This window comes from Eublepharis macularius, chromosome 1 (assembly GCF_028583425.1).
Source record: "Eublepharis macularius isolate TG4126 chromosome 1, MPM_Emac_v1.0, whole genome shotgun sequence".
NCBI lineage: Eukaryota > Metazoa > Chordata > Lepidosauria > Squamata > Eublepharidae > Eublepharis > Eublepharis macularius.
Window position 1 is genome coordinate 73,074,488 of NC_072790.1, and position 21,914 is coordinate 73,096,401.

At 41.6% G+C, this 21,914-nt stretch overlaps 1 protein-coding gene across 4 annotated transcripts in view; it reads left to right on the forward strand.

Annotated features, from left to right (window-relative positions):
* Positions 1-21,914, forward strand: part of RIMS1 (regulating synaptic membrane exocytosis 1) — a 432,846-nt gene that overhangs the window by 378,054 nt on the left and 32,878 nt on the right. For 3 of the 4 annotated variants that reach the window (XM_054998089.1, XM_054998012.1, XM_054998257.1), the window contains one exon: positions 12,328-12,563. The exons of the other annotated variant lie outside the window; for it this stretch is intronic. In XM_054998089.1, the coding sequence (XP_054854064.1) occupies positions 12,328-12,563 (236 nt within the window). The remainder of the gene's footprint in view (positions 1-12,327; positions 12,564-21,914) is intronic. 4 annotated transcript variants of the gene reach the window in all.

Genomic DNA, 21,914 nt, shown 5'->3' on the forward strand with positions numbered 1-21,914 from the left:
ATAAAAGCAGCTATTGAAACTGACAATTTAGAACTCTTTATGCGAAAGAACATTCAAAAATAGAACCCGCTACTACAGTTTGGTACAGTCCATTCTACCACCTCAAGGCTCAACCACCTGATTACCAACCCATCCTCCTGTATGTGTGAAGTAGGTCACAGATCTCTAATGATTGGGCTCTAATGACTCAACAATAAGGGCAGAATAAACATCTAATCCCACTGAAGCATTCAGTTGGTTAAATCAAAGTAATTCTACGTAGCTGGCTTATAGATCAGGCTGATAATTTTTCTTAGCTAAGGGTTTTTGTGCAGCTGACAAAAGGGCCCATTGTAGACAATCTGCCGTAGCATTTAAAGATGGCACACTTTGAATAACAGTGGACAGCTTATTTTTAGAAATATTTTGTTCCTCATTAAAAAGATGTGATTATCTTTTCCTTTGGTCCAGGAGTGTTACATGCTCTGAAGTTATTAGTATTCATGAGCTACCTCATCGCAAAAGGGTTCCATTGGGGCTCAGAATTAGTATGTGATTCTGAATTTGACAGAGCAGGCAGAAACCACACTAACGGGCTCTGCTGAAAGTCAATGATTCTGGCTAAAGACTGGAGCTGCTAAACCTGTATGTTGACAGCAAGGCTGAAGGATTATGGATTATTAAATTACGTATGGCTCCTTATTTTTCTGAAGAAATCTATGGAGTTGCAATGACCTACTCTGAACAAAATTATCTCTGTTGCTAAGAGATCAACATATCTGAGAGATCACGATAAAAGCTACTAATTTAAAGGTGATTGTGACTACCTTGATTACGGAATGAGATGTATTTTCATAAAGTACATAGGTAAGTTTATTTGCAAAGTAGCTGATAAGTAATTGCATAATACCGTCGTTCATTTTGGGGTCATTTCTGTACCACTGATAGACATTTCTCAAACTAAGACTACCATGACCTTTGTTAATACTTTGTTAGTGTTTTCAAAATTAATGTGATTTTTGTGTACAAGAAAATTTATACTCACATGCACATTTATATTATATATATTTATAAATCTATTACAGAAATTATAAAGTGTAATAAAAGGACACAAAGGAGGCGTGCTTGCTGTTTCCAGATAGCATATGGTAACTGGGAGGAGGGGTATCTCCTCTAAATCCAGGCATGATGGAGAGGAATGTTAGTTGCTTTTACTTAAATAAATAATATATAATTGACCTACATATCTAAATATGACCTCACTAATGTAAAAGATCTAGGGAAGTTTTTGCCAGCTGCCTAATTTTAGTACCAGTTAATGAATGGAGTATGCCCCTTTTAATTTATTCTCACTTCAGCTGATTATATCACTGAAGTATCATGTTAGGAAAACTGCAGAGAAGTTTGTTCAAGATGGGTAGCTGTGTTAGTCTGTCTTTAGCAGTAGAAAAGAGCAAGAGGCCGGTAGCACCTATAAGACTAACAAAATCTGTGGTAGGGTATGAGCTTTCATGAGTTAACGGTCACTTCTTTAGATAAGACTTCAGGTAAGGCTGTAATTCGAAACCAGCACTTTCATATGTTATCCAAGCTACTGAAATTATACAACTCAATTTCTGACAAGGAAGAAACTTTATTTTATCAGGAGGGATCGTTTTTAAGCAGTTCGCATTCCAGTGCTAATACCACTGGAAATTTGTGATTCATTAGGTAGAATTCAAAAGTACTCCAGGTGGTGTTCCCTTCAAGAAAAGTAACATCTTAGCTGTCCTTTCCAACAGCAGTGAGAGGCACTACCCCAGAGATGTACCTGTAAAAACTGACCCTATCCTGAATGGAAACAAAGGACACTTTTCTATTTATTTCAGAAGAAAAACGCTAATTAAAGCAATATGCATTTTTTAATAATGGGTATTTTTTAAAATAAAAAAGCCGAGTTTACATTATTTATTTTATTCCATAGATTTGCATTTGTATTGCCATTAAGACCATGGTAAGGGCTTCACTGCAAATTTGGGGAACCATTCAGAATTGCACCTTGGCATTAAAGGAATGGAGAAGTCTTCCCTGTGTAGGAACTCTACAGGTTCAATCGGCAACGCATAAAGAACTGTTGGGTTTGCACATGCATTTAGTCTCTAATGATTTTCATTGGACAACACCCTCAATAGTTACCAAAACACATGGGCCAGGATGCAAAGAGCTCATGCCAAATGCATGCACTGAGTCCTGCTGCACAGAAGCTTTCCCCGTTCACTTCAAAAAGACATTCATATAAAGCCATCTCTACCAGTGAATTTGATGGAAAGCCCTTGATGCTGGGGGAAGTCCGTGGATAGCATTTGCCCTAAGAAAAGGTGTCATGCTGAGTTGGAGTAAAGCACTGCAATTTAGCTTTTGCCTTATTGTAATTGGTGAGAATTATGCATGAGTGTATGCTAATTCGGTCTTCTTAAGAGAAGGTCTCTGTTCCTGTGAGTCATTCCAGTAGAGTTGCCAACTAAGGGCCAAGCTACAAGTGACGAATGACACTTGAACGGCAAGTGGATCATGTGGAGCGCAAGTGAACAGGGAAAAATACACTTGCCGTTCAAGTGTCATTCGTCACTTGTAGCTTAGCCCTAAGTCTTGGGAAATTCTTGGAGATTTGGAGTGGTACCTGGAGAGGGACTTCAGTTGCTCCCAGACTCTTATGGTATACCATAGAGTCCAGCCTACAAAGCCGTTTTTTTCCTCAGGGGAACTGATATCTGCAGTCTGGAGATCAGTCATAATTCCAGGAGAACTCCATGCCCCACCTGGATGTTGGTAACCATTACCCCCCTCCAAGTGAGTACACAACTGTCAAGAGGAAGACACAGAATCCAAAGTATTATTGATATGAATTAAATGGTTTATTGGAAGGCACTACTGCATAATACACTACTAAAGCAGAATGTTACTGAAAGTCAGGTGAGGGTTTTTTTTTGTTATCCACAGTTTATTGATTATTAACAGAAAATAGACAAATATTGCTGCAATACATCTGAAATTAGACAGGTTCATCATCACTTCTGGAGCAAACAGTTTGTCCCCCCCCCCCAACATTCCTCTCGAGGGACCCTTAATTGAAAGCCTACTTCTGATTTTCTTCTCAATATGGTTTTAGTCCCAACAGAAGTCATTACAGTCAAAATAGTTTTTTTAAAAAAATATTTTTAAAGAGATGTTACAGATATTTGGGGATATTTATTATAAATTCAGTCTCTGTCCTATTAATTAAAATTGTAAATAATTAGACATGGATGCATGGTCTGATGATGCACCTCTTGCATCTGTTTGTCGAATATTGAGCTAAGATGGCGGCACAGACAGGGGCAGAGTTGCTGGCTCCTGCCGTTTAAATTTATTTTAACATTTCTCTGCCTGTTTGGCAGTGCAAATTTATGAGGGACATTTAACTCTCTTCTATAAAACAGCAACAGTAAGAGATAAAAAATGGATAAGCCGACCTGTGAAACACTGGGAATGCCAAGGGAGTAAGAGGGTGCTGGCATGAGCAGCGTTGGCAGCAGAGGAGCAGCTGTGCAGCCTGTGTAGCCTAATGCCGAGCTGTGTACGTCATAAACCCTTATAGTATGTTGATCTTAGGACCGGCTGTGGCAGCAGAGCAGCAGGACAGAGCAACTGGCAATCCAACCACAGCTGGCTACCCAATAGCCCGGCCCCCGGGAGGCTGCGGGCCTCCTTGGTGGAGCCAGAGGTTCGAATCTGGAGTGTAGGAGATGTGGAGACATTGAAGAAACCAGTTGCATACCCTGCAATTGATCATTTCATTAACAGCTGTCTGCCTGAATGCTGGAGCAAACCACCTGATGTCGGGCTTGTGGTGGTTGGGCAGTAGATGCATTGTCTTCTGTTGACTACTTACCTTTCTTCCTGGAACTGGATCATTATAGACTCAGGGCCATAAGGAGGCTTGGTGGAGATTGGAGTTGTGGGTCTGCCAGCTGTCTCTGGAAATTGGGCCGCCTTGTCCTCTGTCAGACCAGAACAAAACTGTTGATCCCTTATATGAATCTGATTGGCTTGTGGCATGGCCATCAGCTGCAGCCAAGAATCCCTAGGTTGCCATTGGAGATTTTCTATCAGGATAGGAATGAATTGTTGAGATGGTATCTTCTGTCCCTGGTCCTGTTATGTTATTGTTAACTATAGATATGAAATGATCGTATAATCATGGTATATCAGTTGGAGTGATTAATTGAGTATATGTTGTGTTATGCTGTAATTAACCGGGGCTGAAAATGGAAATTATGCCTGGTAGCTGATGGTGGGAGGTATTTGAGGGTAATTAGGACCAAATGTGGGTTCAGATTGTATATGTCAGATTGTTATCCTGCCGTGTATTCGTTGATGGGGTGGAGAGTGGGGAAGTCCATGAGTGAGACGGTGGAGACCAGGGTGGGGCTAGGGATTCCAGTGCTCCGGGGCCGAGGGAGGTATGGCAGTGGGGCGTGGGTCTGGAAAGGAAGGCCACAGAGACATGGTAGGGCTTGGTGTCCTTCCAACCTGCACCTCATCCCAAGGCATGCTGGTTGTGGGGCTAGGAGGATGAAATGCCTTCCTCCTGCACTGTTGTTTTGTAATGCCAGGTCGATAAATAACAAGACCAAAACACTGCAAGGTTATATTGCAGCAAAAATTTGGACGTCGTATGCGTGACTGAGACCTGGGTGAGGGATGGTGAAACAGTTGCCTTGAAAGAACTGCCCCACCCTTCACCAGTCCTTCACCAGTCCTGGATGGATGGTTGGTGGGAGGGGTGGCAATACTCATTCGAGGGTCTTTCTCCAGGCCACTCCCCACACCAAAGATTACTGGCATTGATTGTGTTGGCCCGACATGGAATACTGAGGAGAGTTTGGCTGTCGGTCTGGTGTACCAACCACCTAGTGCACCAGCAGCTACTCTGTCGAGCCTGTTGGAGGTGTGGCAGGTTGGGCCTTGGAGCACTCCAGGTTATTGGTCCTGGGTGACTTCAACATCCACGTTGATGATACCACCTCTGCACAGGCTTCAGACCTGGTGTCATCCATGGCAGCACTGGGACTTTCCCAAGTTGTTTCAGTTCCTACACATCAATCAGGCCACACGCTAGGTTTGATCTTTGGGATGGGGACACAGGTGGACCTTGATGCCATTGAAGCGGTACCATGGTCAGACCACTTTGTCCTGAAGGATCATTTGGGAGCGCCTGTTCCCCCCCCCCCCCAGCATAGGTGGCAAGCTAATTTATGCTCGCCCGTGGAGACTAATGGATCCAATGGCAAATAAGGCAAATAAGAACTTGCTGGTGGTCCCTGGCCCCAGGGAGTCCTGGCTGGCCTCGATCAGGGCCAGGTCTTTTTCAGTCCTGGCCCCAACCTGGTGGAACTCTCTGTCAGAGGGCACCCAGGCCCGCCAAGACCTTATGTCTTTTCAGCAGGCCTGTAAGACGGAGTTGTTCCACCAGGCATATGGTTGAGGCCAGTCTTTGACTTTCTGATTGCTTAGGAGCCTCCCTACCGGTCTCCTGCCAGTGCTGCCATATACGTATATATATTTTAAATGCTCGTTGAGCATTTTATTGTACCCCACCCTGAGCCCATTCGCAGGGAGGGCGGGTTAAAATTCAAATTAATAAATAAAATAAAAATAAATTTATATGGATATACCTTTGAGCTTGTGGAGCTCGAGGATGAGGACAATATCCTTGCAAAGATGAGGGCTTCTGCCTGTGTTCTCAACCCTTGTCTTTCCTGGCTGATAAAGGCTGCCAGAGAAGGACTGGCTGACTGGGAAAGGGGAATGATAAATGCTTCCTTGAGAGCAAGAATTGTACCACCCATGCTCAACAAAGCAGTAATTAGACCTCTGTTGAAAAAACCCTTCCTGGGCCCTAAATTTTGTTGGAGAACTTTTGGCCAGTCACCAATCTTCCATTTTTGAATAAGGTGTTAGAGTGGGTGATTGCTTCTCAGCTCCAGGGTCTCTTGGAAGAGACAGATTTTCTGGATCTATTTCAGTCTGGCTTCAGGTCAGGATGAGGACAATATCCTTGCAAAGATGAGGGCTTCTGCCTGTGTTCTCAACCCTTGCCTTTCCTGGCTGATAAAGGCTGCCAGAGAAGGACTGGCTGACTGGGAAAGGGGAATGATAAATGCTTCCTTGAGAGCAAGAATTGTACCACCCATGCTCAACAAAGCAGTAATTAGACCTCTGTTGAAAAAACCCTTCCTGGGCCCTAAATTTTGTTGGAGAACTTTCGGCCAGTCACCAATCTTCCATTTTTGAATAAGGTGTTAGAGTGGGTGATTGCTTCTCAGCTCCAGGGTCTCTTGGAAGAGACAGATTTTCTGGATCTATTTCAGTCTGGCTTCAGGTCAGGATTTGAAACAGAGACTACATTGGTTGCCTTGGTTGATGACCTCTATTGAGGACTAGACAGAGGGAGTGTGACCCTGCTACTAGTCCTGCTGGATCCCTCCACGGCCTTCGATGCCATCAACAATGGTATCCTTCTGAGTTGCTTCTTGGCCCCAGGACTAAGGGCACCAAGTTACAGTGGTTCAAGTCCTATCTGGGTGATCATTCTCAGAAGATGATACTAGCGGATTCCTGTTCTACCCCATGGTCATTGACCTATGGAGTCCCACATGGTTCAGTTTTATCCCCTATGTTATTTAATATTTACATGAAGCCACTGGGAGTACTTAACAGGAGGTTTGGGCAGGGGTGTCAACAGTATGTGGATGATACCCAGTTCCGTCTTTCTTTTCCATCTAAGATGTTCTGAATTGGTGCTTGTAGTCAGTTATAGGCTGGATGAGGGTGAACAAGGATGGAAAGCCTTTCTACTACTCAGCATAATGCTGAGGCTACACAGCTGATTGGGGCCGACCATTGGGAGCATGTGACCTTGATATTACAGCAACTACACTGGCTGCCCATCTGCTCACAAGCCCAATTCAAGATGCTGGTTCTGTTGTTTAAAGCCCCACATGGCTTGGGAACAGGGTATCTGAAAGATTGTCTTTTCCCATATGTTCCTGCCCTGAAGCTAAGATCATAGGGAGAGGACGTCCTGATTGACTCATCAACCAAAGAAACTCAGTGGCACACAAGAAAGGGCTTCTTTAGTGCCAGCCCCACAATTATTGAACAATCTCCCCAGGGAAGTATGCCAGGCCCTCTCACTCTATCTTCAGGAGGCAGCTCATGACTCTTTTATTTAGATGGATTTTGTTTAGCTGCTTTTTAATATATCACTGTTGTTAACTATGTTGTTGATGTACTTTTATGTTTTGTATTGTCGAAGGCTTTTCACGGCCGGAGAACGATGGTTGTTGGGGGTTTTCCGGGCTGTATTGCCGTGGTCTTGGCATTGTAGTTCCTGACGTTTCGCCAGCAGCTGTGGCTGGCATCTTCAGAGGTGTAGCACCAAAAGACAGAGATCTCTCAGTGTTTGTTTATGTTTGTTTCTGTTTTATCTTGCAAGCCACCTTGAGTTCCTCTAAGGTGGAAAGGCTGCTAATAAGTGTTTTAAATAAATAATACCGAAAATAAAATACACTGGAAGTTTACTACCACCACCCAAATAATAGAAGCAGAGCTTGTGCATTTTAAAAAGCCCTCTGTGGCCATTGCTAGACAACAGAAAAAGTATTGCCGTCCTACAACACTTGGTTTCTGTCAAGGAAATGAGATGCCCCCAAGTTCTTGTGGGCTTCTGCTTGTCAATGTATCTAATTCTCAAAATATACTGGGGGTTAAAAAAAAACCAAAATAATAGAAGCTGCACCTGTAACTTTAAGAAACAAATGCCTTCTGTGGCTTTTGCAATGCAACCACAACAGTATTACCATGCCAACCTTCCAGCCTTGGTTTCTGTCAGTAGAAAGCACGGGGAGGGAGCAGGGCCATTTCCAGACCTTTACAGAAGGACTTAACAAGGCCAGGCTTGGCAGTGACCACCAGGCAGCTTGATACCATGCAACTTCCATGATTCACCCAGGACTGCTGCTTGCTACTGTTCAACAGCAGCCACCCCACAAAAGCTAGTGTGATGCAGTGGTTAGAGTTTTAGACTAGGATCTAGGAGACCTATGTTCAAAATCTTTACTCTGTCATAGAATCTTGCTGGGTAATCTAGTTCACACATTATAAGTGAAGATAAAATGGAAGAGTATAAGCTGCTTTCAGTTTCCATTGTAGAATAAATGTAGTAAATAAATAATAAATATAGCTGAAGATGGGGGGGCAGATAAAAGATAGGAACAGGAAAGCAGGAACAGGAAAAGGAGAAGCTATAGAGGCTTTTAGGAAAGGGAAAGAGAAAATAGTGGTGGAGGGGGAAATGAGACATGCCCTCTGCAAGTCCTTGTGAGTCCCCTGCTTGTACTTTTCTATGTAAATAAAAAAGTAAGAAAGCAAACAATACATAGTAGTAAAGTCTGTAGTTCCTATCCCTTTACTTACCAGTTGTTTTCAGGAACCCTAATTCATATCCCAGTTCAAAGGACTTGTTGAACTGATTGATGAGACCTGCACGTCCAGCCTAATAAAAGTCCACTGATTCCATTGTCATTTATCAAGTAAGCTTCTTGGATTGCACCCTGCATTGCCTTAGATCCCCTGCTCTTCCCAAGAGCCTCTTGTCTTTTTGGAGCACATTCCAAAAACAGAGCTCTGATCACAGTCCATTAGATCCCATCCATGATGTTTAATTTCAGGTACAAATAATCTCAATGATTCCCCTGCTGGTGCATTTTTTTCACTTACTACTGGAGACTAGCATCGTAAGAAATATTTCTCCAAACTATGGTCGAATCCACATTCACCCATTACCCGCATGTTTATCGGATATCTTCCGTTTGCCTCCAATCCGTGATTTTTTCCTCTTCGTTCACATCCCTGCTTCCAATTCGCCTTTCTCGCGCGTCCCTCCGGTCACACGGCCGCTCGAAAACTGCTTTTTTGGGCGGGACCTTTTTTCCCCGCCCATTTTTTAAAAAAATTTTTGAGCTCACTTTTCCGTTATTTCGATCTTGTGTTATAAAGAAACATCATTGAAGATAATGATGCCTCTCTTTCCCCCACTGACAGCACTGATGGCTCTTCCGTTTCTTTTTTGGAAATTTTGAAGCATGCGGGAAGCTTTCGTGGGCATTTCCTATGCAGGACAGTTCAGTGCTCGAATTTTACTGAAGTTTCACAAAGCCAAGCTTTGGGCGGGTTCAGGCCGGTCAGTCACTTTGGATGAAGAGGCTGGTTTGAAAGGTGGTTTGAAAGGTGCAGTTTGAAAGGCTGGTTTGAAAGGTGCGGGTTGCATGTCTGTGCGAGTGGAGCGTGCCGAGACGCCACCCAGCCGTCCGCTCCCCCTTCCCCCCTCTCCAAGACTGGAGCGGCAGCGCCTGCGGGGTCAAGCCGGCTTGGTGGCCAGAGGGCCGTTTACCCCAAGGGGGGAAGGCTGCGCCCCCTCCCCTCCCGCGGACCGCCGCGCTGATGGGCGACCTCGCAGGGGCAGGCGCCCCGCGAGCTGGGCCTCTGCGTGGCGAGTGCCTGAGCCGGAGCGCCCACAGTGGAGAGGGCGCCTCGCAGCGCAGCGCACCCTCGCCCCCCGGCAGCGCAGCACTGGCTCACTGCAGAGAGAGGCTCGGAGGGACACGGCTGTCTCCTCGGCCGGCATCCCCGGCCCGCCGCCGCCCGCTTCACTCGGCAGCAGTTTTTAAAATCCCTGTTGGTCTTCAGCCCCCCTCCGCGGATGTGCCAGCCCACGGGCCAAGCCACCTTTGCTGTCCCGGCAGCCCCCGCAAGCCCCGCCGTTCGGCTCAGCCGGGGATGCCTCGGCCAGTCCCTTCTCCGCTCTGAGCCGGGAGCCTCCAGCTGTGCCCGGGCTTCAACTCGGTCTGCCGGGCACCTTCTTGACCCCGGCGAGAGAGGAGGCGAGCGATGAGCCCGCCGGCTTCCCAGCGCCTCCAGCCCCGCCGCTGGGGCGGCCCTCGGCAGCGACTGTTTTCTTTATTTTGAATGATTGATTCACTGTAATTTCGATATTACAGTAATATAAAATAAAAAAATAAAAAACAGTTAAAAAGGAAGTTTTGCGAGTCCGTTCTGAGGATGGATTCACCCCAAAATGATTTTTCAAACTACCAGATTTGATTCAGAAAAAGCATAATCAATACATCCAATGCTATGAAGTCAAAAACAGTCTTTTGCAGACTACGGAGCACTTGCAAGTTGAATCAGCCAATAGCAACTCTCGGAACGGCCGGAGAGACAGGAAGGGGGGTGGTTTTTAAAAAAACCGCGTAAATTGCGCATTGGACCGTTCACGGCCACTGTGAAACTCCCGTTGAAAAACTGTGACCACATATTCGGGAGAAATGCGAATGAAATGCGTCTGTTTAATGAGGTAATGTGACCGGCACTCAGGATTGCGGGGAGAATGCGGGGAAAACGCGGAAAAAAAGAAGTAATGTGGATTTGGCCTATGTTAACAAATTATATATACAAATGATATAAATTGCAAATCATGTAAAGGAGTACAGGATCCGCTACTGAGGTGCATGCAGTTAAAGAGGCTTTATGCAAGAGGTCCTACATCTTTAGATCCTTTATGGCCCTAATTACCTGCTATAATACAGTCCTTAGTGTGAGTGGCCGATGTGTGTGAGAGAGAGGGAGACAAAGTCCCTTGTCTCCGGCAATGTGACTTTACCCCTTCCTCAAACTTTCCTGTATGTAAAACAGTGTGAGCTGAGCGGCTGTCCCATGGGGGAAGAAGCCTATGAAAGTCTCAAGGCTAGGATCTGATTTTTAACAGTTTATTCTAAGCCAACACATAGCTATTTTAAGTGCACAAATGTGAAGGGAACCAGAGAAGGGAAATATAGAACTTATAAAATAATATCAAACTACTTCTAGCTAATTATAAACTTGCAAATGATTCTTTGGTCCATTTGCCTCCCTTGCTACACTAGAAGTATATCTCGAGATTCATAGTTGAAAGCTTAATAAATAATATTACAGATTTTATTTTTGGATTTATCCAAACTAGTTTTCAGTGACAAGAGTTATGAGGTAATTTACAATGCAACCTTCTAATACCATTGACTTCAATGGACTTAGAAGGGTATTTTTTGATATTGTAGGTTCATGATATTGTAGGTTCATCATATACCAAATTTAGATGAATTTTCATTGTATTGTTATTAGCTGGCCCATGGGCTAGTAATCCAAATAAGACTAATTAAATTAGTAAACAATCATACATTTTGCATTTACATAAGAAATAAGAACATACTGCCTGGGCAAAGATCCTACTAAGAATCCCTGTCTGTGTACTTTTTTATTATATTTGATATTGTATTGATATTTGATTGCTGTTATCTGCTTTGGGAAACAATTTTTTAGCTGAAAAGTTTAATAAAAATACAGAATAAATTTTGATTTCCCACCAAACCAGATAAACTGCGCAAGCATAAATGTTTTTGGAAAAAACTAAATATATAAATCATACATTTAATGAAGATTCTGTGCATTTTCTTCAGAAATAACCAGTTTATTTCTGCCATATTGGTATAATCAGCAATACTTAAACTATTTAAATAAATTAACATGCTGCATTTTAAGTCATTGCAAAACATATTCTTAAGAATATATATTGATGTATTTGCATTATTGTATTTCTTATACGTTCATCAAATCCTTCTATGTACCTTAGGATGGCATGAGATATGGTTTCTCACCAGCACTTCTACCTCCATTGAGGTTGGTTAGACAAAGAATTAATGACTTACCTAAGAACACCCAGTGAAATTTATTGCTGAGTATGGATTTGGATCCTGCCTGGTCTCTCTGGTTTTGGTCCAGCATTCTAACAACTGCATAACATTTTGCTCTTTATAGTTAAGAACACATCTTTGGTCTTTTTTTAAATCCATCATAAACTATTAGTATTTTTATTTGTGAGAGCTGCTAGATGTACCACTCACATCTCACAGTGAGCAAAGTCCCATCTATTCACTGCACTGGGATGTAGAACCTGAAAACCTGTGATTTATGGCAGGTCGCTGTCAAAAGAAGAACTCAAAAGTAGTATACTAATTAGAACTTAAGAAAAACGTAAACCTCAGGAATTTGTACACAGCCAACTCATGTTTATATTTTGTTTTCAAAACATTTGAAAATATATTCAGCAATGTTTTGTTTTATAAAGTTTTTAAAAAATTGTATGATAGGGATATTTTTTTAAGATTTGAATGTTTTGTTAAACACACATTTATAATTTAAATGTCCACTTTTTTTGCTTCTTAAATATAGTACGTTTACTCCTAAAATGCAAGGCAGACGGATGGGGACTTCAGGGAGAACTATCACAAAGAGCACAAGTGTGAGTGGAGAGGTGTATAAGCTGGAACATAATGATGGGAGTCAATCAGACACTGCAGTTGGTACAGTTGGAACAGGTGGGAAGAAAAGACGATCGAGCCTCAGTGCCAAAGTGGTTGCCATGGTATCTCGAAGAAGCCGAAGCACATCCCAGCTTAGCCAAACAGGTGAGTGACATGTACTCAGTAAGAACATGACCGTTTACACACACACATCAGATCAGTGTTTAGATGTGGCCAATCCAGGAAAACCCATTTCTTCATGGGAATAACTTTGTGCTATCAAGCATGGTACAGTCTCTGTTTTCACCAGAACGTCAACATTTGTGATAATCTTCTTTTTCCCCTTCCAGTGAGGAAGTACAGTTTGAAAGAGGGCTGGTTATAATAACTTCAGAATGTTGATGTACAATACGTAACAATTCTAATGAGTTTCAAGAAATATATCTGTTTTAAAAATAACTAATGGTCTGCTTTCTTTAAATAAAAACATCCCTGAAAAATGGGCTTAGTGAAGTGAGTTAATAAAAGCATAGTGTGTGATGCTACAATGCAGGCTTTTAAAGCTCCTTTCTTGCTACTTCACAAATCTTAAAAGCCTTCTCTCTATAGCCTAAAGAAAAAGCAAAGCTGCTACAGGGAGAATGATATATTTTAAGGATCACAGTTCTGTTGAAACCATTGAAGGGCTTGTCTTTCATTGAAAGAGCAGACATTCTTAAATTACTCTTTTTTTTAAAAAAAGATAATAAAAACTTGATGCCAAGGTACAGTTCAGTTAGACTTTACAACGGTAGTTCAGTCTCATGATCAAGATAAGCAAAATCTGAAGGTATGTCAAATATTTCTGATCTGTGTTATTTTTGTTTGCGCTTTTTAAAATCAGTCTTCTTCCCATCCTATCCCACTCACCTTTGGAAGATGCAATCAAGCTATCTAAATACTAGCATATGGCTCGTATAGCTAATAAACAACACTCCTGGATAAATAATGCAGGAATCATCTGAAGTTAGACTTTTCTTATATCACTTGGATTTGAAATACTCATTTCATTCTGATTTCTATATTTAATTATACACTCTATGTATTCTTTGTTTGGATCAATTTTCCTAAATGCTTTTGTGCACTAGCCTCATATTATAATAGCATTTAAACTATTGTCCCGGCGATGGTTAATAATAGAGGTGTGCTAAACCTAAGGCTTCTTATGATCATACCAAAAATTAAATGTAACCAAATTTCTGTTATTCTAAATTAAACAATTCCCTTTTAGATCTCCAGCATTTCAGTCTGATACATATTAAGTCCCACTGATTTCAAGACAATTTACTTTTGAGTAAAATTGCTTGCAGCCTAGTTTCTAAAGCAAGAACCATTTCCATTGCATTGCTTTTTATGTTTCTCCTGTCTCCTAGGCTGTTACATAAAAACTACAGATATATGGGTTATTTATTTACTTACTTCATTTATATGCTGCCTTTCTTTGCTGTTCTAACCTGCATATAAATATATATGCAGTTATTAAGTACTGAGTTCTAGATACTTTGGTCTTTCCTTATATTTTCATAGGTTATAGTGTGGATAAAAATCCATGCAATACTATTGGAAATAAGCTAATTTAGGGGTAAGATAGTGTGTCTTCAATGGACTTTGGTGCGTTTTTCAATTTTAGCATTCATTTTAGAAGATTGTAATGATACACATATTTATCTGGAAAAAATGTAATGAAGTCCATGTTAATCACCTGTAAGTTAATAGGTTAGAAATGAAACAAAAGTGAATGAGCATCATTCATTGTTTTCTTCTGGAAAGAATATTCAAGAAAAAGTTGGTATTCATTTTAAGCTTCCCTGGCTCTACTGTGTTTCTGTTACTCAGTTTTGCGTGCTAAGAGTTCTTCTTGGGTATTTTCTAGAAGATTTTTTTCCTCAGGCAGCAAATTTCATGTATTTCTTCTGATGAAATAGGTGAGTGATACTCAGAAAACCAGATAGCTCCTATATTGATTTTTATATGAAGTTTAGTGTTCTTTTTTACAAGTTTATTTTCAGCTGTTGCTGTGTAGCCCTCCTAGGATGAAAAGCTTTCTTTTATGTCATGCTTTCAGATTATATTGGATAATATTTAAATCTTCTTAGATCTGTATTTTTTTAAAAATCTATATCCTTATTACAAGACACAACCTTAATGTAATGTAGTTAGAAGTTGTCTTCCGGGACAGGGATGAGAAAGTGTGTTTCTTCTTTTTCTGAACCTTTCTGAACATCTGCCCATGAAAATTGTACAAAGCAGCAGCTTTGTCATACAGTCATTAGTGTGTATCCTGCCAGGATAAAATGTTGCGAACAACATGCTACAAATACCTTTTGTATACAATGCAAAAGTTGCCATCACTGGTAGAGCCTGAACATGCCAGGGATACAGTTAGCTTTCTTGCATCACAATGATGCTAACTATTCCTGATTATAAGTTTGACCTCAGTCTCTTACGGTGGTGGAAAGTGCTGTTAAGACATTGTTTACTTAACCCTTGCTGAATTTTCAAGGCAGGAGACTAACAGAGGTGGTTTGCCTTTTTCTGCCTCTCCCACCATGGTCTTCTTTGGAGGTCTCCCATCCATTTACTAACAAAGGCCAACCCTATCTAGCTTGTGAGATCTAATGAGAGCGGGCTTGCCTGGGCTATCCAGGTCAAGGCCAATATCTTACACATTATATTAAAAAAATCAAAGCTATGTAATCTGGGGGAAAGAATCAGGGCATCTTTTTATTTATAGATCTTCACTGCATAGTTCTGATTTTTCTAGCCCCCACCTTACCTTCTTTACAAAAATTTACTCAGTCTGTACTTTAGAGGTGGATAACCTCACGTGATACATTTTTTATACCTGCAAAATGCACATTAGTAGGGAAGCAGTGAATATCCTGTGAGGATCTAAGTTTTGGAATACTACTGCTAAAAGAGCATGCCAGACAACTGCTCTTCTAAATAACATGTTAATCTAAAATAATGTAGCCACTCTTATTTTTTTCTAATTGTCCTCATATACTACTAGAGGGAGTTAGAAAATAGCTATGTTCAGTTACTTGGATGACACTGTATGCATATAATCAATTTAACACAGCTGTGACCAAGAATTATTTAGAATAAAGATTAGAGGATTTTAAGGATTAATTCCAATAACAGAAAGTGCTTCATCCACCAAGTCTCTAGTATTGCTTGTCGTGGGTAAGGTGGAAGTGCTATATCTTAATGAATTGTCTTGCCATTGGATTTATACAAATAGGCTGCATTTTAGTGGTTGGATCCTATGATTCCCTTCTATTAAGTTGGATCCTAGGATTCCCTTCCAACAGTAGATTGGTTCTTCAATAAAGAAAGACTTTCTTCCATCAGATGACTTCCATCAGAGGAAGCCATTTTCCATCAGAAAAAGTCATTCTCAATTGCAAGAAGTCTTTCTTCCTTGAAGGAAAACTCAATGGTAGAGAGTCATATGATCCAGCTTAGTAGAAGTTGGAAAGGATCACAGGATCCAATCTCATGGATTTAGCCTCTATTCTAAACAGTACTACTGAAGGATACTTTTATAGTGAATTATTTTACACTCAGTTTGCATTTTGCATATACAGTATATTAATAAAATGAAAATATTTTTGATGTGCAGTTTTAATAGCCTCCTTCTCCTTGTTACCTAAATGGCTAACCAAGTTTGTCCCCTAGCTTCTAGAGGTGTTCCTCTGAGTCCAAAGTGCAAACTAAATGATATCACCAGGTTTTTTTTTTCTGTCTGTTCTGGGGTCCTATGGGGTTGCAGTTACTCATTGCTGGGGGAAGAACAACTTACTTAGGAAGAGAGGTGTCTCAACCATCCCATATTACAACCCATTCTTTTGGAGAATTAACATTAGAGATGGGCACGAACAGCAATATGAACAAAAAAAGCCCCGAACAGCCCAATCTGCTGTTCGTGAACAAGCTGTTCATGAGGCCCCATTCTAAACGAACAGGTGGTCATTGCAAGCCTCGTTCGTTACTGTTCGTCAAGCCAGACAGTCTGGCACCTGCAATCAACCCCCTTGGCAATTTAGGTAGGGATTGTCTGAACTCTGTCTGAACTCCTGCTGTTGCCCTGGAAACCCCAATCTAAGCCCATTTTAGCTTGATAGGCAGGTCTTCCTTTCAAGTGTGGAGCTCCAAATTTGTTACAACAAGGGAGCAAAGAGCAGGGGGAGGGGGGCTCCCAGCTCTGGCTTAGTTTGCAAACAGTGGAGAGGGAGAGAGTTGCTGTTGGCATTTTGATAGAGAGAGTACATTGGAGCTTGAATTTTCTTTGTGTGTGGTGGGATAGGGATCTACCCCCTCAAGTTCCAGGGCTGCTGCCAGGCTCTGGGCCAAACTAGTATTTATTATTGGTACCTTTCCTACTGCCTGCTCAGGTAAGGTTTCTGGGAGTGGTGCAGTAGGGATATACCCCTTCAAGTTCCAGGGCTGCTGCCAGGCTCTGGGGCCAAACTATTATTTATTATTGGTACCTTCCCTTGTGCCTGCTCAGGTCAGGTTTCTGGGAGTGGTGCAGTAGGGATCTTGACTTGGATGATGGCTGGAGGAGAGCCTGCTGGCCCCCACAAACAGCCAACCACAAACATGTTCGTGAACAGGGCCATGTTCATGGTTGTTCGTGAGTCGCTCTTTGTGGATGGCAATAAACAACTAACATCATTTCGGGGGGGGGGTGTCTGTTCATGCCCATCTCTAATTAACATCACCTAACCTATCCAAAGAAACCACAATGTCAATTTATTTAATAATGGTAAAAAGGGTTTACGAAGGTCAGATATACATACAATGGAATAACTAAAAATACTACTACCAGCACCTAAACTACCGCAGTAATAGAACAACAACAATTGGAACAATCAGGCTTCCAACTTCTCATCAATAAGACAGATGTAGATGGCAATCTCTGACCTCTAAAATCTAACACAAAGTTTTGTCAAAATTACATACAGAAGCAAAGGAACAGTTACTCAGACAAACACTATAAAAGTACAAAACATAAGCAAAAAGAGGAATGTTGACCAGCATGCATTTCATAAGAAGAAGATATTTGTTTCTGCCATACACCAATGGATTTCAGTTAAAATGAGGCTGTGAATCATAGGTTTCTTTATGGTGCCGAAATGTGGGTGTGAAAGAAAATTATACAACCTGTCTTGAAGAAAAAGGCCATTGGAATGATCATCCCTGGGAGTCTCAAGAAAGGATGGTCAATGCAGGCACGCAGGATGGCACAAAACATGTGCTAGGTATTTCTTTTGGAGCCTCCTGTATACCTAGGTAGCCCATATCCTGTGTAAATGAGGTCACTTAATATGGGCACTTGATATGTGTCTCTGTATCAGTTGGGTGCTCTGAATTAATTCAGGCTAAGATAGGCAGTTGGAGTGTTTCTATATGCGGGAAAACAGAGAATCTGATTGATGAACCATAAGAATTCTCTGGATACAGAAGTCTGTATACCTGGGATTTGGGATTTGAAACTTCCCATTCCCTAACACCTTAAGTGATAGCACTGCAGATTAACAACCCTATGCATTCACCACCATTATTAATATCTAGCAGGCCATTGTCTGAAATCAATGAGAACTTCAACGCTATAATATAAAAAGGGCTTTTAGTATAACTTCATGTATGTGGTTTAATAGCATACAAGACCACAATCAAAGCACTTTAAATACCCATTCGTTGCAAGTTTAGAAGAGCAGCCATGTCAAACTAAACCAGAAAAGAGGGCTTTTAAAATTCTATTTTAAATATTTTTACCTTGCCACTCAAACAGATACGCTTCTTGGATAGCATGCAACAAAATTGAAATATTTATCAATGAAAAACGATACGAAAAATAGGAGGATTTTCACTGACAGAAAGGGAATGATCTCCATTTCCCCGCTCATAGTATTCTTGAGGATCCCATGTCCCTCAAGAGTAGTGTTTTGTGTGCAGCAGGAGAAAGAAGACAAGGAGGTTATGCTACGCTGATGGAAATCCTTCCATTTCAGTGGAAATGTTCATGGGGATCAAAGCTAGTATGTAATTTAAAGAAATCCAAGAACCACAAACTGATTACTGAGTATAGTTTCAGAGACTATCAAGTTGAAAAGCTGCTGTAAGACAGGCTTATATAAATATAGTAGCATCAGTTAAAGAGTAGCCTAAAATAGAAGTATTATAAACACAATATAGAGCAATTGTTAACACACATCAAGTGTCTCTGCTACTCTTCTCTTTATTGACTGCACAGATGTTTGGGATCTGGGCTTTGGATTTGGACATTTGCCTGGAATATACACAAATAGGAAGCTATAATCAGCTCATTTTTTCTTCCCACTCTTTTTATTTGGACTTTAGCCTTTCCTTCTGAAGTGATGCACATTTGATGGTGCGTGGGGGCATTTGTAATATTAACTCTTAACATGGGCTTTCTAATATTGTATACTTGATATGACTACTTGAGTTTTGGCAAGTATTCTTCTCAGTAAAGTGTGGTTTCTATCCAAGGTTTTCAATATTTTGTCCAAATTTGCTTTTTTGTGTCATTTGTATGTGTAATTGCCCAAATCTGATGCATTGCCTAAGCCAAGTATAAAACGTAACCCAGGAATTCCTGTCTTCTGTCTCCTCTCATTTATGTGCTAAAGAAACTGTTCTCTTAAGTTTTACACCTATCCTAGTGTGAAATTTGGGCTTAGATAGGAAAACATATAGAAGTGTGTTCTAGCACCCTGTAGAGGACATTACTTCCCATCTCTTCAAATCTCCAAATGTTCTTGCCCACCAGTTTCAGACATGTTTTAAAAAGTAGAGGAAATACAATGAAATTCTGGAGCACTCTGCAGCTCAGTTGCCATGAACTTGAGCAGTTCTCTCCCAGCAGTACCTTGGGACAGATAACACAGTGCTCCTGGTCCCCATTTCCTCCAACCAACCCAGAAAGTTACCATGATATCTTGAAATGAAATGTCCTGGAAAACTGATGGGAATAATTCCACTCTTTCTTTACTGGAGGAGGTTATTCGTTAGAGCAAACAAAGCAGTTTCAGTTCTAATCTATTTTATTAGGGTTGCCACCTCCAGGTTGGGAAATACCTGGAGAGTTGGGAGGTGGAGCCTGAGGGTATAATGCTATAGAGTCCAAGCAGCCATTGCCCCCCCCCCCCAGGGGAACTGATCACTATAGTCTGGAAGGCGTCATTCCAGGAGATGTCTGGGCCCCACCTGGAGGCTAGCAACTCTACATTTTATTAAAGAAAGCCATGCAACTAAGAGACTAATTCATATATTGTGGGTTAAGCTTTTGTGATCCAGAGCCCGGTTTGTCAACTCATGAAATGTTAAATGCATCAGACATGAAGACGGGTGCAACAGAAGGGGCGATGCTATTACAAAGCAAGGCCAGAAGGCCTAGGAATCCAAACTATGTATGTATGTGCCATAAAGTTGCAACCAAATTATGGCAACCCCATTAAGGGGTTTTCAAGGCAAGTGAGAGGCAGAGGTGGTTTGCCATTGCTTACCTCTGCAGAGTCTTCCTAATTGGTCTCCCATCCAAGTACCAACCCTGCTTAGCTTCCAGGATCACACAAGACTGGGCTATATCATGCTACCTTCCCTCCTAAAACCAAGATAGAGGTGTGTTGTATTTAGGAAGGAGTGGATTACCCCAGCTATGATGTCTGGGGTGAATTCTGTATGTACTCCTGAAGAATCACTCCAGTGATCTTCCATGGAATTTTTTTGGAGCTTTAGAGAGTGAAACCTATGGGTTATGTTACCCAAATGGCCATCTATGTCTACCCCCTATCCCTAACAGATGTCCCTCTGAGCATGTCCAGAGAGCAAACTGGCAGCAAAAGAGTTAATATATAATCCAGGATCTTTTCTTATACAAACACACACCAGGATCCCATGAATGGTGTTGACCCTTGCTGTGGCACAAGGCCAAGGTGAACTGGGTGAGGGCGGGGGAGGACTAGCTATGGGCTGTCTCTGTTATACTCTTAATGTGATTGTGGGGAATTAAAGACTCAATACTTGAGTTCAGTAATGAGGTTTTACTACTATTAAATAGACAAACAATGAAATAACTATGAAGGCACAGACTAAAAATAATACAATGAAAAACACATAGCAAAACAAAGAGATGTTCACTTGTACGCACAAATCTAACTGTGGTGATTTTAGACGTTCCTACATGTGCTAGTGTGTGTATAAGTGTGGGTGCAGAAATGAAACGACCTGTTCTGAAGAGCAAAGGAATGGAAGTTCTCCAAAAACAGCTCCAAAAAGTGAGGGATGGTGTCTGGCTGCGTTCATAAGCTGAAAAGATGCCTAGTGTATGGGCACACAGAGTGCACAATGCACTTTAGGAACTTAGCAAAAGAATGCAAAAACTGTTATAGGCAAAAAAGAAGGCCAAAAAAATGAACCAAGAGAAAGAGGACCAAAAGAAGGGCTAAAAGCAAGTGCTGGAAAGCTTAAGATCATCTAGAAAAAGGCAAAAAGGCAATAGTCCTTTGGAACTACAAACCATAACTAACCCTCTAGGTTTTCCAGTATTATGCAGCTCAGGGTCAAACTATTCATTACACTTTTTTGAAAGTTGGGTTTATGTTCCCTCAACTCAAGTCACTTTCCTTGCAGCCACACAGTAGCTGCAGGGAATATCATTTTAGAGATCAGGGGCCATTTTTGGCTTGGAACTGTGGCATGAGGGGAGGAGGGGCTCCTGCTTCCCCTAAACTGTTTTCAGAAGCTGAAATGGCTTTAGCTTCTAAAAATAGCTGTGGCTGCAAGGAAGTCAAGTTGGGTTGGGGAAACCAAGACTCAACTTTCCAAAAAATGTTACAAGTAGTTTGGCCCTCAGTTGCTGCTGTTGCAGTTTTACTTGGGTGGGAGATGCTAAGAGGCTCTTGAAAAATTATGCTCCATCTCATGTACAGTTGCCTGCTACCTGAACAGTCTTCTTTAAAGGTAGCACATATTCAACACTGCCTAAGTTATGCTCTTTTACTCAGTTTCTCTGATTATTGAAGGGAGGGGATTGGGATTTAACTGAATCAAATGAAACTAAACTGTGATGCCACATACTGCTATCTGGTGATGGCTGCCATCACTAAGCACTGCCCAAGTAGGAGGGAAGCAGGGCAAGGAAAAGTTCACATAGTGTGTTTTTAATGAATGGTCAGTGGTGGGGGGGTGCAATTCGGGATTCCGATGGGGGGGGGGGGCTGAATCAGGCCTGATTCAGAAAGATTCGATATTCCTGAATCAGGCCCAGCGTTGCTGGCCCAATTTGGAAATACCGAATCAAAGCTTTCTGAAGCTATTTGGATCGCTTCAGAAAGCTTCGGGTCAAGCGGGAGCATCCCACAGCACTTTTCTGGCTGGTTGCATTTGCAAACAGTCAGAAAAGCTATGGGTGATCTCATTAAAAAGCCAAACACCATCAATGAAGAA